We start from the raw sequence: 19,236 nt of genomic DNA on the forward strand, positions 1-19,236 counted from the left end.
TCGGGGCTGTCAACCACTGTGCCGAGGATCTGGGGGGGCACTGGGGTGTTGGGAGTCGTGAGAGATTGGACACAGGGCAGATGGAGAGGGAGAAGCTGGGTTTCTGATTTACGGCGGGGGGTGGGGTGGTGTTGGCACTTGTCAAGACAGGGAACAACAGAAGAGAAAGTGGTTTCAGAAAGGAGATGGATTCAGTTCTGGAGATGGTGTGCCTGAGCCCTCTCTGGGTCTCTGTTATGCTGTTTGGTTGGCATTTGGAGGATGTGACTCATGGGCTTAGAAGTCATCTCATCTTAGAAATGGCTTATGTGGGAACTGTCATCACAAAAGAGGCAATTGATGCTATTGGTGCTTATGCTTCCCAAGGACAGAAGGGAGCAGAGAGGGCTTCCCGGGATGCAGGAAGCATCAATATTTAAATTGTCTCACTGCTCTCCATTCAGCGGCCAACAAGAGGCCGTCCTGTCCCCAGGGGCTCATGATCTTTTCTGACAAACAAGGGAGACCAGGAAGGTGCAGGTCTACATGGTAAGTACCATACAATGTCATTTACATGGCTTTTCAGGTAATCTGTGACAGCGAAAATAGGTGGTTTAGGGATACAATGTTCCAGTTTGGTTGTTTCCACAAAAAGCAAATCCAGTCTTTCAAAGACATTCTGTAAGAGATGAAATGGATGAATTTCTCCATGAAGTCTTGAAAGAACATCTTCAGAGCCCAAGGGGAGACTCTGATAGGCCCGGGAGTAAGCCACACCCTGAATGTGCTCTCCTTCAATGTCTAAAGCACATCCCATAGGATCTACCCAGGGGAGAGATTCTGTGAAAGCCAGATGGTCACCAGTCTATACAGATGGTGGTCTTTGCCTGACAAGACAGAGAGGTGAACTGAGCATAAATCCAGAAGGTCTCACCTCTTCACAATGAAGCACAAGCACAGAGCACCTCTGAGAAACGCATTCTCGGGACACAGAATATGCCTGTCAATCTATCAACCAACCAGTCAATCAAACAACCAACCAATCAACCAACCCCAAACCTCCTCCACTCCTAGGGTCACCACCCTCTCTATCCTCCTCCCTCCTGTCTCACGGCCAAGGCTGTGCTCTTCTTCCAATGAATATCCCTGTTCCATCAGTAATTTCCTTTCCCATGTCCGTTTTTATCCTCCTCTTGATTGCTGCTTCCTCTGTTAACATGCTCAACTCACACTTTCTCCACTTTGCTCTCAGTCTACTCCCCTCCCGAGGTCCCTGGAAAGACTGGTCTTTGTGGATTCCCTGTTCTTTCTCACTATTCATTTCTTCAGCAACTTGTGGTGTGGCATCCATGTACTCAGTGAGGCGAGGGTTCATAGTCACCAACGGTCCTTATCCTCCCTGTATTTTTTGCGATCAGGGACGGCTGTTGGGTTGTATCATTGGCATTTCTGGTTCTGGCCAAAGAGACCTATGGAGACTCTGTTGAGGGTCTCCGGGAGATACTTTCCTCTCAGATAGAAAAAAGCAACTCTGTAGGTAAAGACCCACCCCACCAGCCCCGTCTTCCTGTCTCTGAACACAGTTCTATAAGGATGTGATGCTTGGAGCTGGGCAGCCACCTTGTCAATAGGAGTCACGATGGAGTCCTCGACATACAGACCTGACATGTTGAGCTGATGGAACATTTCAAAACCACCGCCTTCAGTTCCCTTTTAATGCTGAATAGTATCCCATCGTAGGAACGTACCACATTTTACTCATTCATTCAGTTCTTGATGGACATTTGGGTTGTTTCTAGTTTGGGGTTATTATTACAAATAAGCTGTTATGTACAGCTTTTGGTGGAAATACGCCTACATTTTTCCTGGGTACAGCTTTTGGTGGAAATACGCCTACATTTTTCCTGGGTCAATACCTAGGAGTGGAACTGCTGGGTCATATGGTGGACTTTCATTTTTTAAGAAATTGTCAAACTCTTTTCTAACGTGGTTGTACCATTTAATATTCTTGCCAAGAATGTATATGAGTTAGTGTACAGGAAAAAGGCTGGTTTTTCTTTACTCACCATTCACAGAATACTTCACTTCTGGTATTTAGGCTCACCATACATGTGGGTTTCTCTTCCCCACACCAAGCAATTCTACAACACGGGCTGGGTGTACTACAATGTACCTCAACTCTGAGATTATCTACCTAGAGATCACATCAGGTCTGAAAGGTTAAGGGTTCAGTCCCACAAGACTGCCCCATGCCCCACTTTAGATGCAAGTCCAGGTTGTCATGTGTGCTTCTGACTCCTCAGCTCTAAAGTGGAGGTTCCCACAATGCCCTTGTAAGGTTAAATGAATTTGCTAGAGAGCTCACAGAACTCAGGGAAACATTTTACTTACTAGATCATCGGTTTATTACAAAAGGATACAACTCAGGAACAGCCAGATGAAGAGATGCATGGGGCAATCCACAGCTATACGCCCTGAACCCGCCTAATCTCGTCTGATCTCGGAATTTACGAAAGGTCAGGCTGGTTAGTACTTGGATGAGAGATGCACAGGGCATGGTGTGTGGGAAGGGGCAGAGCGTCCATGCTCTCTCCAGATGTGCCACTTCCAGCACCATCACCCTGGAAGCTCCAAGAATCCCATCCTTTGGGTTTTTATGGAAACTTTGTTACCTGGCACGATTGCTTAAATCATCACTTGCTGGTGATTAATTCAGTCTCCAGCCTCTTGGCCCTCCCCTGAGGATGGGCAATGGGCCTGAAAGTTCCAACCCTCTAATCTGGTTCCGTTAACATAAATTCAGGTGTGGTAGAAAGGGGTTTCTTAGGAATAACAAAAGGCATCCTCCTCTCTCTTAGCATTTAGGAAATTCCGAGGGTTTTAGGAACTCTGCCAGGGACAGGGATGAGACCAAGTACATATTTCTTATTATGAATCGCTATCACAGAGCTGTACCAAATTCTCACTGACATTTGGTATTAATCTTTTCCATTTTAGCCATTTTGGTGAGTGACAGATGGCATCTCATTGTAGTTTTAATTTGCACTTGCATGTTGGCTGTGATGATGAGCATTTTTCATGTGTTTGTTGGCCATTCATATATTTTCTTTTGTTAAGTGTCTGTTCAAATATTTTCCCCATCTTTTTTATTAGCCTTTTAAAAATTGAGTTGTAAGAGTTCTTTACATACTCTGGATACAAGCCTTTTATGTGATAAATGTGTTGTAAATATATCCTTCCCACCTGTGGCTTGCCTACCATCTTCTTAGCGATGTCTTTTGAAGAGCAGAATCTTTTATAAAGTCCAATTTGGCAATATTTTGTTTTATGGCTAGTGTTTTCTGTGTTTGCTGAGCAGTTGGAATTTGTAAACTTTTGTCTTTTACCAAATATGGGAAGTTGTTGGCTTTAGTTTCTCCACATAATTTTCTGCTCCATGATTCCTTTCTTTTGGGGGACTCATACTAGCTGTATATTAGACATTTTGACATTGTCCCACAGGCTCCTGAGGCTTAATTTTTTTCCAACCCTTTTTCTCTTTCTCTTTAAACTGGATGGTGTCTATTCATCTATCTTCATGTTCACCCATCCCCATTGTGATATTAAGCCCATCCAGGGAATTTTTCAATTGCAGATATTGTATTTTTTCAGTTCTGAAATTTCCATTTGATTATTTTTATACATTCTATTTCTCATGTGAGATACCCTTTATATTAATTCATTTAAAGCATGTTTTTTAACTTTATTTCACTGAGCACTGTTATCATAGCTGCTTTACTACCCTAGTGTGATAATTCCAACATCTGGGGTATCTTGAGGTTGATTGTCTTTTCCTTTGTGAGTGAATCACATTTTCTTGTTTTTGTTTTGTTTTTTTGTACATCAAGTGATTTGGATTGTATCCTGGGAATCGTGCATGTCATATTGTGGAGAATTGGAATTCTGTTATATTCCCCTGAATGTTGAGGCTTTTGCTTTAGCAGGAAGTTAACTTGATTACTTAAGTTGTAAGTTCTCTGTTGCTTGCCTTAAGCAGTAGTTAACATCTCAGTTCAATTCTTTAAGCTTTTGCTGCTCTATCCTGCTCATGTATACTTAGAGGTAAGCCGGAGATCTGTGTGAAGTTCGCATAGAAAATCAGGGGATTTCCATTCCCAGCTCTCCGGGATTCCTCACTCTCCAGTGACCTGGGCTTCTTCCCTGGCTTCTCTGGGCAAAGAGATGGCGGGTTTTGGGGAAACACTTTATCCATCCCAGGTGCGTTGCTCTACAACTCTGGTTTGCTCTCAGGACAAAGTGGAACAGGGAGAGGGGAAGTTTTGAGCTCCTGGTTTCTGTTCACTCTCCAAATCACCAAGTAGGTTTTTTGAGTTTATAGTTATCTGCAGCAGTGCTGGTCTGCGGGGGAAAAGCACTCACCTCCGAGTGGAGCCCATTCCTTTTTCTGTTTATTCAGTGTTCACCAGTCTGAACTTTTCAGAAAGACTCCCCTTCACTCCTTCCGTGGCTTCCATCTTTCTCTTCTCGTGCTGAAGCGAAGATGTTCCCTAAAGGTCTATTTTAAGGTTCTGTCCTTAGGTCTTTTGCAGTGCTGCTAAATTTTCTCAGGAATCTCATTCACGTAGTCTCTCTGGGTATCACTTCCAAGGTGTATTTTTCACTTCTGAGTCCCACACTTGTATTCCCAGCCATCTTCTTTATATATTCCCATATAACCTTTAGTATAAAATCAGTCCCTTCTCTGGGCTCACCTGCTCTGGTTACTGGCACAGCATTCATTCTAAGCCCAGTGAGCAGGGCTTAGAATTACTAAGCGTCAAGAACACTTCTCTATTTATCCCCAATTTCTTCACTGTGAGTGGAGAACCAAAGGTAACACTGACGCTGTAATTTACTGACCTGTTGACAATACCTAACTTTGAGGACGATTCCCAAAGAACTACCACAAGGCTTAGGAATGTGGCCTCTTTCCCTTCCCTGTATTGTGTTAATGTTGATAATTAGTATTGCTATATACTTATTTATTCCACATTCATGGAATAAGTATTCATTGAGCAGCTCTTCTGTCCCAGGCAGGGTTCTAGGCATTGGGAAGAATGGCTGATGAGACAGAAAAGGTCCCTGCTGTTCCGAAGCTTGCATTCGGGGGTGGGCGTGGGGGGGTGGTATATAAAGACCAGGAAAAACAAGCAAATGTCTTAGTGCCGTGCTATGGAGAAAATAAACAAGGGAGTGGGGAGGTGCTTCCTGGGGCTGAGGAGCGTAACCACAGACAGGTGGGGAAGGAAGGCTACGCTGAGGACTTCCGAGCTGAGGTCACAATGATAGGAAGCCAATTCCCATCAGAGGAAACAGCAAGTGCACCGGGCAGTGGGACGCTCAGCAAGGGCAGGGTGGCAGAGCCGACGCTGAGAGGTGCGGGCAGGGCAGGGGCAGAGTGGGAGGGGCCTGAGAAGTCGTAAGAAGGAGTCTGGACTTTGTTCTAAGTGAATGCAAAGCCCCTTTAACGAAGAAAATTACTTTTTAAAGACAAATATCAGAACAGAATAATAAAAGGTAACTTGTGAATATTCACATTCAATGCAATTTATTTACAGAGGTTTTTTACTTACATTGTTCCTTTAGGTGTTATCTAAAGAAAAAAATCTACTTGTATACATTTGTGTGTGTATGTGTATAGTCACAAATGGTAAAATAAAAAAAAGAAAATAAAATCCATTGAAGGAAAAAGATAATTTAGTCAGTAAAATGTTTTCTATAAAGATGCTAGAAATCATTTATTATTCCAAGAAAAAAATCCTCCATTGTGCCTATATATAAATATACCTAAGAGCTCTCCAATGGTGTAAGACAGTATTTTATGCAGTTATTTAAAAAATCAATATTACCTGTCAAGTACTATCTCTTGCACGTGCAGCCAAAACTGCTAAGGTTATCTGAACAAGAAATCTCTGGTGTCTATTACAGAGAGCTTTTAATAGAACTTGCCTTGACAATTTATTCCTAAATCTTCTTTTTTCCCCTTAGCTCAATACTATATTGCTACTTAATTTCATGACTGCACAAAACTGTTTTAGACACTACTTGGGGAATAAGTATTAAGAGTTCAAGTAAATGCAAATGATGTTTTTGCTACCTTTTCTCAAAAGATTTCACATTAGAAGACAGACTATAATATTAAACTGTATTATGTGTATATAGATTCTACAGTTATATGTAACTCAGTATCTTTTGCAGGTACATAAGGTAAGTGGTCCTAGTGTTTTTTGTTTATTTTTTATAGTGCTGCTATGAACATAGGGGTGCATGTACCTTTTTTGTTTTTAATACATCTTTACTGGAGTATAATTGCTTCACAATACTGTGTTAGTTTCTGTTGCACAAGGCTAATCAGCCATATGCATACACATGTTCCCATATCCCCTCCCTTTTGAGCCTCCCTCCCATCCTCCCTATCCCACTCTTCTAGGTCATTGCAAAGCACCGAGCTGATCTCCCTGTGCTATGCTGCTGCTTCCCACCAGCCAACTATTTTACATTCGGTAGTGTATATACGTCAATGCTACTCTCACTTCACCCCAGCTTTGCCCTCCCACCCCATGTCCTCAAGTCCATTCTCTATGTCTACCTCTTTATTCCTGCCCTGCAACTAGGTTCATCAGTACCTTTTTTTTTTTTTTTAGATTCCATATATATATATATGCTTTTAATAGAACTGTTAGCATACGGTATTTGTCTTTCTCTTTCTGACTTACTTCACTCTGTATGACAGACTCTAGGTCCATCCACCTCACTACAAGAAGTAACTCAATTTTGTTTCTTTTTATGGCTGAGTAATATTCCATCGTATATATGTGCCACATCTTCTTTATCCATTCATCTGTCGATGGACATTTAGGTTGCTTCCATGTCCTGGCTATTGTAAATAGTGCTTCAATGAACATTGTGGTACATGACTCTTTTTGAATTACGGTTTTCTCAGGGTATATGCCCAGTAGTGGGATTGCTGGGTCATATGGTAGTTCTATTTTTAGTTTTTTAAGGAACCTCCATACTGTAATTTTTATTGGAGTACAGTTGATTTACAATGTTGGTAGTTTCTGCTGTACAGCAAAGTGAATCAGTTATACATATACATATATCCACTCTTTGTTAGATTCTTTTCCCAGTCCTAGTGTTATTAGTCAGGCTTAAAACTAGTGTTTGCCTCATAACCCTCTATTAGGGACTATCTAGCAATGCTGAAAAATCAAGATATTATGAAATGTCCTGTTTGTTAGTGCCATGAAGTTTACTACATTTTTTTCCCCTTGTTCTCCAACTTGAGGGGAAACATGACTAAAGACTTGAGATAAGCTTACTTATTGTAAAAACCAAATGCAGTTAGATGATCATCTCCCCACCTGCCATCCACAAACCCACCCCTGAGTCCTCACAGTCTGGTTCTAGATCACTTTAAAAAAGCTTCCTCCATTAGCAGCCCCTTAGTTTTTTCCCAATTAAAATGATTAATTGGAGGGGGGGAGCATTAGGTGGCCCTCTCTGCCCTGAGAGAGATGCTGGCTTCCTACCCGCTGGGGTGAAAACTATAAACAAGGAAGGAAGCTTCATCTGATGAAGTGTTTACTGTTGTGGCCAGAGCTGTGTCCTGTGGCCCATTACGGTTCAATTCAGCTTTTCAATCTCCTACAGTGAAAATTCTCTGCCTGGAATGACCTGCTCCTTTGGACAGGCTTGTGCCACCCTGAACCTGGTGTCAGAGAAGGGGCTTCTGGGCCTTGCCTAGGCTTTACAAACCCTGGGATGAAGTCCCAGGGCCTCCAGCTAACTGGGTGCCGTGTTGCCAAGAGCGGGTACAAACCTCTCACCTGTGAAAAACGTGTTCCGGGAAAGAGGATAATGTTAGGGAGCGTAGGCTCAACAGCTGGACTGCTTGCATCTCAATCCTTCGCTCCCCACTGATGAGCTGAGTGACTTTGGCCAAGTGGCCCCACCTCTCTGAGCCAAAGGACTTAAAACAGTACTTAGCACCTAATAAACATTCGAAACCAGAGCACTTATGATCATGGTGTGTTTTATTGTTTATCCCAGTATAAGGCACTTTTTAAAAAATATGTCTTTTTTTTTTTTAAAGAAAAAGGAATCATAAGTGAACGCATTGGTAATTACTATCAGAATGATACACCATCATTTCCTAACTGCTTTCTGAACCTATCACCATTGGGGAATACTGCTGTTTGGTTACTTTAAAAATGGTGAGAATTTCATAGGATTCCCTATTCGTAGCATATTCTTGCTGTGTTTTGAATCAATTATCTTTCTTATTAGGTTTTTGGAGAAAGACATTTAGAAGTTTCACTTCGATTACTTTTAATTATTTCCATATCCTTCTCCAAACCCAAGTGCCACAGTCTAGAGCATTTTGCACAGGTGACATGACAAAGAGAGCTCCAGTCCGTGGTGATTAAACTCTCCCCGTTTCCCCCAGGAGACCCACATCCGCACTGACCATCCTGGTTCACGTTCCTCACGTCCGATTCTGAAGTTACCACATCCCAGGCCTCAAACGCATGGCTTATTGGTTATGCCTCTTACTGAATTCCTCTCCTTGATCTCTTCTATTCCCACCTGTTGTAAAGAAAGACGAATGCGAAGCAAGAATGCAGCAGAACTCTAAAACAGGAGCATTCTAATTTTGAAAAATTTTAATTTCTTGCCACATAACAATGAGCTATGGTGTGTCACCGATCTGTAGTAAAATTAACTTCTTGTCTTTTGTTCCTTATGAATTTATACATCCAGTTATCTTTCTATTTAATTTCACATGGTTTTGCTACATTGACTAAAACTTTTTGACATGAAAGTCTTTTAATTTAATGGACTTTGCAGTTCATTTGCAACCAGTTTTTTGGTTTTTTGTTTTGCTTTGTTAGGATGACTGAACGCTACTGCGTAACGCTGTGACGTTCTCCTGGCAGGATGGAGGGTACCCAGGCTCCCTGTCCATCAGGATGACTGCTGGAAAAGGTGACATGGGTAAAATTACGCAGTGGTCAGGGGCCGCAGAGAAGCAGCAGCAAGGTAGATTAGACAAAGACAATGCTGGTTTTAACCCATCCACGCTCCTTGGTCAAGGGATCCTGCACCAGCGCATTTAATCAAATTGGTGCCAATTTAGATAACATGGCTGAAAGCACTGTTTTTGCCCCACAGGAATTTCTGCTTGGTTTCTGAAGAACTCTGCATCAATTCCCATGTTTTCTGTCAAAGTAGACAGAGCTAAGAGTCTCATAAACGGAGGATGATTCCGATCACACGAGAACATCCACCTGCGGAGGGAGTTACTGCAGCAGCGAACGTGAATGTGAGTGAATCAGACGTGCTGCCCATGACTGCAGAGGTGGCCTTTTAGGGCTTCGGTTCTAGTCTCCGGGATGAGGCTTTTGAATATGGACGATTTATGTGCAAAGGTGACTTTTCTAGCCGCCATGAAGGTAAACTCGAGCTTTGACTTGTATCAGCTTCATCATCGGCCATAACAGATGTCCCAGACTTTAATAGTAAATGTCGGCTACTCAGCTCCTCAGCCAGACGAGTCTCTGGCTCTGGTAACAGAACACAATTATTTGTTTTGTCAGGAAGGGAAGGAGATGATCTTCGTTTTGCCTAGCATTTTGGGAGTTGTGACCACGGTTTACTATAATCAGGTGAATTTTGTTCAAAGATTCATCAGAGATCACACTTGGATATGAGGATGTGACTGAGATCGATAGGTTGACATTTACCATATGATGCCAGAAAACCATCTAATTCAGAGCAGAGTTGAGAAAAACATCATTAGGAGAACTTATTCAATCACCCATGCAGAGAGATTCTAATAATATCATTTATTCTTTCATTTCCAGGCTCCTCCCCTCTCTTTTGCATAGGGAGGGCAGTTCTATTTTAAATATCATTTACGACAGGACCTAGCTCTCTGATTTAAGCAGAAGGACATAAATTCACAAATCTGCCTGGTATACTTTTTTATTTCAATAAGGGGTTGTGTGCAGCTGCTGTTTCTTCTAAAATGAAAAAATAGTAGAAGTGAAAAGTGAATAAATCATAATCGGCAATCATTTTTCCTTCAACAAATCCATCAGATCGTCTTCTATTCCCTTCTCACTCAGCTCATCTAAACTGTAGTATCGATGGATGATTTTCTTAGCGGTGACCACCACGACTCGGAGCCCATGGGTGTCTTTGCCCAGCTGGCATCCGATGGCAGATGATACCACCATGTCGAGGTCCTGGTAGGTGCCCCCGGCATTTCTGTGGTAGTGGCCTGAGAACACAGCTTTGATACCTGCAGGGAAGGGAAAAAACATTAGGGAGCCAAGGATTTCCATTTAGGTAACTTGGGGGCTCCAGTGGTTTCTTCTGTGAACAATGCATATTATTACAGTAAATGCATAATATTATTCAGCATATGATAAATAAGAAGGCAGCATATGTGACATCCAGAATCTTTTCAAGGATAACTCATATATATATAATACATTATTAACCTGTTTCTTGTAACTCATACAGGAAAGTACTAGGGAATAAGGAGAGAAGGGAGAAAAGGTGAATGACTATGGGAGAGACGAAGGAAATATTTTGAGGCCTATATAAACAGCCATAGACTAGAAGGTACATGTCTATGAAAAATAATGTTTATCAGAAATATAGATCAATGGAACAGGATAGAAAGCCCAGAGATAAACCCACACACATAAGGTCACCTTATCTTTGATAAAGGAGGCAAGAATATACAATGGAGAAAAGACAGCCTCTTCAATTAGTGGTGCTGTGAAAACTGGACAGCTACATGTAAAAGAATGAAATTAGAACACTCCCTAACACCGTACACAAAAATAAACTCAAAATGTATTAAAGACCTAAACGTAAGGCCAGACACTATAAAACTCTTAGAGGAAAACATAGGCAGAACACTCGTATGACATAAATCACAGCAAGATCCTTTTTGACCCACCTCCTAGAGAAATGGAAATTAAAACAAAAATAAACAAATGGGACCTAATGAAACTTCAAAGCTTTTTCCACAGCAAAGAAAACCATAAACAAGACAAAAAGACAACTCTCAGAATGGGAGAAAATATTTGCAAATGAAGCAACTGACAAAGGATTAATCTCCAAAATATACAAGCAGCTCAATATCAAAACAACAAACAACCCAATCCAAAAATGGGCAGAAGATCTACATAGACATTTCTCCAAAGAAGATATACAGATTGCCAACAAACACATGAAAGGATGCTCAACATCACTAATCATTAGAGAAATGCAAATCAAAACTACAATGAGGTATCACCTCACACCAGTCAGAAAGGCCATCATCAAAAAGTCTACAAATAATAAATGCTGGAGAGGGTGTGGAGCAAAGGGAACCCTCCTGCACTGTTGGTGGGAATGTAAATTGATACAGCCACTATGGAGAACAGTATGGAGGTTCCTTAAAAAACTAAAAATAGAACTACCATACGACCCAGCAATCCCACTGCTGGGCATATACCTGGAGAAAACCATAATTCAAAAAGAGTCATGTACCATAATGTTCATTGCAGCTCTATTTACAATAGTCAGGGCATGGAAGCAAACTAAGTGTCCATCGACAGATGAATGGATAAAGAAGATGTGGCACATATATACAATGGAATATTACTCAGCCATAAAAAGAAATGAAATTGAGTTATTTGTAGTGAGGTGGATGGACCTAGAGTCTGTCATACAGGGTGAAGTAAGTCAGAAAGAGAAAAACAAATACCGTATGCTAACACATATATATGGAATCTAAAAAAAACAGTTCTGAAGAACCTAGGGGCAGGACAGGAATAAAGACGCAGACATAGAGAATGGACTTGAGGACACAGGGAGGGGGAAGGGTAAGCTGGGACGAAGTGAGAGAGTGGCATGGACATATATACACTACCAAATGTAAAACTGATAGCTGTGGGAAGCAGCCGCATAGCACAGGGAGATCAGCTCGGTGCTTTGTGACCACCTAGAGGGGTGGGTTAGGGAGGGTGGGAGGGAGATGCAAGAGGGAGGGGATATGGGGATATGTGTATACGTATGGCTGATTCACTCTGTGATACAGCAGAAACTAACACACCATTGTGAAGCAATTATACTCCAATAAAGATGTTAAAAAAATAAATAAAATAAAAGAATAGCTGGATGGAAGAAGAAAAAGGTTTGAAATAGGAGAAGGGATAAGGAGGTGGACTTGTCCCTCTCTTTTAAACAAATACTTTTTACTCATTAATTCCTTCATATTTCTCAGGAATCTCTGAGTCCAGGAGCCAAAGATAGGGCCAGTGAAATAACAAAACGTGAAGACATGTATGCAGCAAGGAGAAGGTACACGTTCCACATCACGAGAGAACAAGCTATTTACAAGCACTTCCTCAAATCTCTATAATTGACACCCAATTCAAATTCCCACTGTTATTCATTGTTCATAGGATACAGCTTTATTTTGGAAGCTGCAGTGTTCTCACTGTAAAAATGGAGATGGGATTTAATAGGTAACATCTTCTCTGTTTTAAATGTCCTTCTGGTATTTTGTATGTGTAAAGCTGTTCTTACCCCCGGCCAGGAGTCCTGACTCTAGGAAAAGCTGTTTTAACTTATCATTGGTTGCTTAGTGTGGCAGAGATCAGCCACCCAGGACTGGACTTCCTGGTGAGCCAACAGTCATCTAAAGGACTTTTGGTGGATCTTATTCATCTAAGGTGTGGAAAGTACACCTCAAAGAATTTTTAAAAGCGTAAATCATATACTATGGTATATGTAATCATTTGTTGTCTAGCATCAAGATTACTGACAGCTATATTAAAATCTTTTTGAAAAAAAATAATAATGTTTATGGAGTTCTAATCAAGATAGCACAGCATGGTCAACATTTAATGTACCTCCTCCTCTCCAAACTTAGATCTATGATGGATAAAATATAAAAAAAAAACCAAAGGACAGAGATAGCTTCAATACCAAAATAAATAGCTCTATGGACCAGAAAAAAAGCAGGAAGGCAGAGTAATGAGTGGGAGTTGAGCTCTTACAAGATAATCAAGATTGAAAGCACTTTCTCTGAGATGAGGCAATAAAGGCTGGCTCCCGGCTGGAAACAGGGGTGGTGTTAATACCTCCGTTTATGGAAGGAGACTGAAGGAAACCATGGCTGCCCTGTTCCAGGGTGGTGGTGGGGTAGTACACCCTGGTACAAGCACTCCAGAAAAAAAAAAAAAAAAGGACCTGATTTGTAATGTTTACTAATTTCCATGGAGTAAAAAAAGGACCTGATTTGTAATGTTTACTAATTTCCATGGAGTAAAAAAAGGACCTGATTTGTAATGTTTACTAATTTCCATGGAGTAAACATTCTCACGATGGCCGATTTCAAATGACCAACATGATGTCATTGAACCAGAGTGGTCAAGAGATGTCCAGGAGCACACCCACCACCACGGAGTGTTCCCAACACACATACGAGAGCTGTACGCAGCCAAAGAGCAGGGGTGAGAATAATACAGAGCAAGATAATCAGAAAATGGTTGTGTCGAGTATGAGTATTTATTACCTTTGCTTCTTAATATAATTTACTTAATGATGAGTTTGTATAATTAAATTCTAACAATGGCTGTTTAACAACCAACTCACACAATTCTCTAACATTTAATCATTGGTTTTCATGTGTTGGTAGGAGCTATCTCCAGCACAGCACTGGGTGAAGGCTTATAGCAACCCACGGGTCTAGGGAGGAAGGACAGACACAGGTTCAAATCAAGGAACCGAAATACGTTTTCCCAGGATGACTGGGGGGCCAAGACTCTAAAACACTATCGTAAGGCCTGGTCCCCGACGGGGGCCAAAACCCCTGCACAGGGAGAAGTCGGTCAAGAGGAAAAGTGAGGGAAAAACCGCCGCCTCCCCCCCTGCAAATACCTCTTACCCAAACTGAACCTGAAATAAAAAATTCCACCATCCATGAAAATTTCACGCTAAGTAAGACAGTCTTCAAACTCTTCAATCGGGAATATGAATTCACTTCAGGGGAAATCAATGATATAAACTGTGTGAGAAATATTTAAAATAAATGTTTAGGATATCAAACGTACTCAATAAAGGACAAATATCCATTAAGAAGAACAAGATGTTGTGAAACGAAACGGGCATGAATTGAATGAGAAGGGTTGGTAATGGAAATTTAGAAATGGTGGACATAAAAGATATGAATTAAAATTTCAAAACAAAACCCTCAATAAATGGGATAAATTCTGGCCTAGACATGAATCAGACAGGGAATTAGTGAATGAAAAGGTAGAAATGTGGAGCTGAATCAGAAAACAACACAGACACCCAGACATAAGCAATAAGAATGAGAAGTTCAAAGAACCCAAAGGATGGGTTATTTGGAATTTTCCAGAAAGGAGGAACATATGGGTCTTCAGATGAAAAGTACTAAGTAGGATAAATAAAAATCAATTCATACTGACATATGCCATGGTAAAATTATGGAGCATCAGAAAGAAAAGTCTTAAAAAGATATCATGGTGGGACTTCCCTGGTGGTGCAGTGGTTAAGAATCTGCCTGCCAATGCAGGGGACACGGGTTCGAGCCCTGGTCCGGGAGGATCCCACATGCCACGGAGCAGCTGGGCCCGTGAGCCACAGCTGCTGAGCCTGCGCTCTGGAGCCCGCGAGCCACGGCTGCTGAGCACATGTGCCACAACTGCTGAGGCCCACGCGCCTAGAGCCCGTGCTCCGCAGCAGGAGAAGCCACGGCAATGAGAAGCATGCGCACTGCAATGAAGACCCAACTCAGCCAAAAACAGATTTAAAAAATTAAAAAAAAAAAGATATCATGGCAAAAATACTATAAAGGAATGACAATTAGACAGGTAGCAGGCATCTCAACCATAAAAGAATCAGGGAGTAATACCTTCAAAATGCTGAAGGCAAGTACTTGTGAACCTCAAATTTTGTACCTAGCTAAACCATCATTCAAGTTTAAGGGCAAAACAGATACATGTTTGGACATATAAAGACTAAGAGTTTACCACTTCTCAAAACATTATGCCGAGTTAAAGAAGTCAGATGCAGAAGGCCACGTATTGTATGACTCCACTTATAAGAAATGTCCAGAATGGGCAAATCCATAGCAAAAGAAAGTATATTAGTGGTTGCTGGGTGAGGAGGGGAAAGAGGAAGTGGGAATGACTGCTAATGAGCACAGGGTTTCTTTGCAGAATGGTAAAAATGGTCTGGAATTAGACAGTGGCAATGGTTGCACAGTCTTGTGAATATATTAAAGCCACTGAATTTTGGAGTAAATTGTACGGTATGTGAATTATACAGCTCAATAAAAGAAATGTTGTGTTTTTTTTAAAAACCCATATGGGAAGGGGAGGAGGCTAGAACGATCCGTGTGGTAATGGATTCGAGTTGGAGACGTCAGGATGAACTTGTGTTTACCTTAACATGGAAACCCTGTTGACACCTGGAAATATTTATAGACGTGCATGTACACAGGTTAGTGGAGAGACACACACTTCTTGCTCTGTCGGGTGCAAGTGCCTAGGAGCAAGGACACGTCCTGGCAGGGAGTACACTTAGCAGCCACGTCTTGGTTTCTACTTCTGTTCTCCAACAAAAGGAGCTACGGATCCCTGGAGAAATGGGTGACTGTAAGACTGGGGCAGGAAATGTATTTAAAAAGCCACGAGTCTATACTAATACAAATAACTGACTGAATAAATGTGGGGAAAAGAGACAAACATCCCATACAGAAGACTAACAGGTAATTTATGTGGAAATTCCTCCTTCAAGGAGGCGGAGTGTAACTCCCTACCCCTTAGGCATGGGCTGTGCACAGCGACTTCCTTCAAAGAGTAAAGTATAAAGAGGGGTTTTTTAAAAAAAAGGGAACTTTACAGTGGAGAAACTGATGAACGTCAACAGTGATGAGACGTCAGGTTGATGGTATGTACCTTGATATGACTGGGATTAAAACAGTAATTGACCTGTGTGGTCTTCCTCCCTTAAACCCATAATTCTGGCATGAAAAAAACATCAGACAGATCCCAATAGACATTCTATAAAATACCTGGCCAGTACTTCTCAAGACTGTAAAGGTCATCAAAAATAAGGAAAGTCTAAGAAATGGTCACAGTCAAGGGGCACCCACACCAACAGAACACTACTCAGCAATAAAAAGGAATCAACTATTGACACATGCCACGTCTTGAGTGGATATCAAGGAGATTATGCTGATTTTAAAAAGTCAACTCGGGACTTCCCTGGTGGCGCAGTGGTTAAGAATCCGCCTGCCAATGCAGAGGACACGGGTTCGAGCCCTGGTCCGGGAAGATCCCACATGCCGCGGAGCAACTAAGCCCGTGTGCCACAACTACTGAGCTCACGTGCCTAGAGCCCGCGCTCCGCAACAACGGAAGCCACTGAAAGGAGAAGCCCGTGCACTGCAATGAAGCGTAGCCCCTGCTCGCCGCAACTAGAGAAAGCCCGCGTGCAGCAATGAAGGCCCAACACAGCCAACGATTAATTAATTAATTTTAAAAAAAAAGGAAAAACTTATAAAAAGCCAACTCAAAAGGTTCCATACTGTATGATTCCACTTACATAACATTCTTAAAGTGACAAAAATTATAGATATAGTTGCTAGGAGTTAGGGACAGGGATGAAGGGGGCTGGGAGTGGGTGTGGCTACAGAAGGGACCCTCGTGGTGGGAGAACTGTTCTGCATTTGACAATGATTCAAAAAAGGTATGAAGGAAATACGACCAAAATGTTTAACTCTTCTTGTTAGTAGGGTTCCGGGAGACTTTGAACAGAGCTCTGGAGATTATAGCCACTCTCCAGCAGCAAGAACTGAGACCCACCCGCGGGCAGGTGTGGGTCTGCCAGCCCTGGACCATGGCTAGGGATGGAAAGGAAGGTGAGCCCAGTTTCCCTACTTAAAACAGCCAAGGGTGGAGAGAAACAGCTATTTCCATTGACTGTTATTAGGAAGCAAACAGATACAATTCATTTCAGAGGGTAATTAGGTGCTATTAGGTTCTCACATTTTGCTGTGCATTCCCCTGGACCCAACACCACCATTTTCATATAAATTTATCCTTCAGAGATACCCAGAGAAAAGCCCACAGATGTAGGTTTGTTGTGTCTGTGGGGACAAATATACAGTGCTCACAGAGGCACTGTTTGTACTATTCGTTTACGGGAGACTGGATAAATTATAGTATGTGTATTAAAAAAATAAATAAAAAAAGAGGTTGATTTACATGTACCGGCACTGAAAGGCACCAAATATATTATTAAGTATGAACAGCAAGATGTAAAAAGAAGTGTTGTGTGATCCTGTTTTTGTAAAATAAAGATAACATCCATATAAGAGGGTGTGTGCTTGTGTTTGTACCCCCAGCTGAATGGGAGAGAAACAGACACTAAACTCACACAGGTGATTTCACCACCAGGGTGGTGGGGTGGGATTAGCAAGGGCGGGCATCACTTTCTATGTTTTTATTCCTGTAATGTTTGCAGTGATCATGCATTGATTTGGTGATCACAAACAAACATCAAGGTGACGTGGACCGGGAAAGAATGACAGGAGGGACGGAGGTGCTGCCACACCAGGGCCGGAGCTGTGTGGCTAAAAGCTGCAGCTGGAACCGCTGGGTTGGGTGTATCGCCGTAAGTGGGGGAAGTGAACAGCTCCTGATCACTCAGGCCGGAGGGCCGTGGAAATGACTGCTTCCTCCACTGCCTTCCTGGGGTTTCCGAGCCTTATGGCCTGTGCCGTCAGAGGCCCAAATGGGAGAGTGTGCGATTAGACCCACCTCGGGGAGTTGTTAATGGCCAGTCGGAAAGCACTTAGTAGTATTATTATTTGTTGTATGCTAAATTATGTTTATGAAATTTGGCTCTTTATGCCTAATTCATAGTTGCAAAATGTACTATTCTGGAAGGAATGTTTGGCAATTTTGAAAGTTGCTCGCATTAGCCGTAATTAGCTGTGAAAACTCATTTATGTTTAGATTTCACGCCGTTATTTGTTGGCATTTGCAGAGACAGGAGTGTCAATGGGGACTGTGCAAGTGACCGGCAGACCTTTCAGAAGGGGTCTCGGTGGACTGTGGAGAGCTGGGCTTCTCTGCCATCAGCGTGTCCCATCCATTTCCCATCCCAGGTCCCCGGGGGCTCATCATTTACTGTTAATGTCCCAAGTCACAGAAAATGTGACCAAATGAGGATTTTTAGATGAGCAAAGAAGCCTAAAGAGGACTAGAAATAAAGATGAAAGAGCTGTCAGCAAGCAGAGCCGTTGTGTTCAGAATCTTCTTGCTTCTGGTAAAAGAAATCCCCCCTCCCCCCCGCCCATTACAACGAGGAACTTGTCATTTTGGAGTCCTGAACAGGAAATCAGGCAATGACCATGTGATAAATTTACAAAGGGATGGTCAGGCAGGAGGCTAAAGTCTGTCTCAAAGTAGGGACGTATGAATGACTCTCCACTCTCCTGGGTTCTGGTGCAGAGTTCAAGGCTCTGGGATATTCCCAGTTGGCCCAGGGAAGAGCAAAACACAGGGATGAGACTCAGGTGGGAAGTGAGGGAGCCTCTTCTTGGGTTGGAACCGGAACCAGGAGCCTGGTATTTGGTAGTGGGAGTTTCTACTTCCCACCTCCTGGGAAGTCCAGGAGTTCTGAACCCCAATCATGTCTCCTGACTCTGTCCCAAAGAAGGGCAAACACCGAGGCAGAGTGGGTCGAGGGTAGCAGCAGCAGGACCCTAAGGACTTTTTATCCACCATCTCCTGAATCCTCCCAATGGACCTTTGTCCTAGGGACACAGGAGTCATCTCCATTTTACAGATGAGAAGACCAGGCATGGAGAAGTTAAGGAACCAAGGCAAAGTTACTCAGTTAGAAAACAGGGCAGCCAGGATTAGAACCATGGTACTCGGATGTAAGAGCTCAGGTTCTTGCAGACTCAAGTTCTGTCCTTTGGGACCTTGGGCAGGTTACTGACCTTTGTGAACCTTGACTTCCTCATTTGTAAGACAATAATACCTGTCTCACGGGTGGCAGAGAGGTTTGGATGACAGCTTGGATGCTGGCAATGTGTGCCCAGTAAACAGCAGGTGCCCATCATGCCCCGAGGCTCCCCTGCTGGAGTGGGGCGCAGACATGACCAGCTGG

At 42.4% G+C, this 19,236-nt stretch overlaps 1 protein-coding gene across 4 annotated transcripts in view; it reads right to left on the minus strand.

Annotated features, from left to right (window-relative positions):
• Positions 1-19,236, minus strand: part of CPPED1 (calcineurin like phosphoesterase domain containing 1) — a 187,315-nt gene that overhangs the window by 60,167 nt on the left and 107,912 nt on the right. For 3 of the 4 annotated variants that reach the window (XM_082359290.1, XM_082359289.1, XM_082359287.1), the window contains one exon: positions 9,848-10,324. The exons of the other annotated variant lie outside the window; for it this stretch is intronic. In XM_082359290.1, the coding sequence (XP_082215416.1) occupies positions 10,095-10,324 (230 nt within the window). In that variant the 3' untranslated portion in view covers positions 9,848-10,094. Of the gene's footprint in view, positions 1-9,847; positions 10,325-19,236 lie in introns of those variants that run through there. 4 annotated transcript variants of the gene reach the window in all.

This window comes from Balaenoptera borealis, assembly GCF_965194805.1.
Source record: "Balaenoptera borealis genome assembly, chromosome: 16".
Taxonomy (NCBI): Eukaryota; Metazoa; Chordata; class Mammalia; order Artiodactyla; family Balaenopteridae; genus Balaenoptera; species Balaenoptera borealis.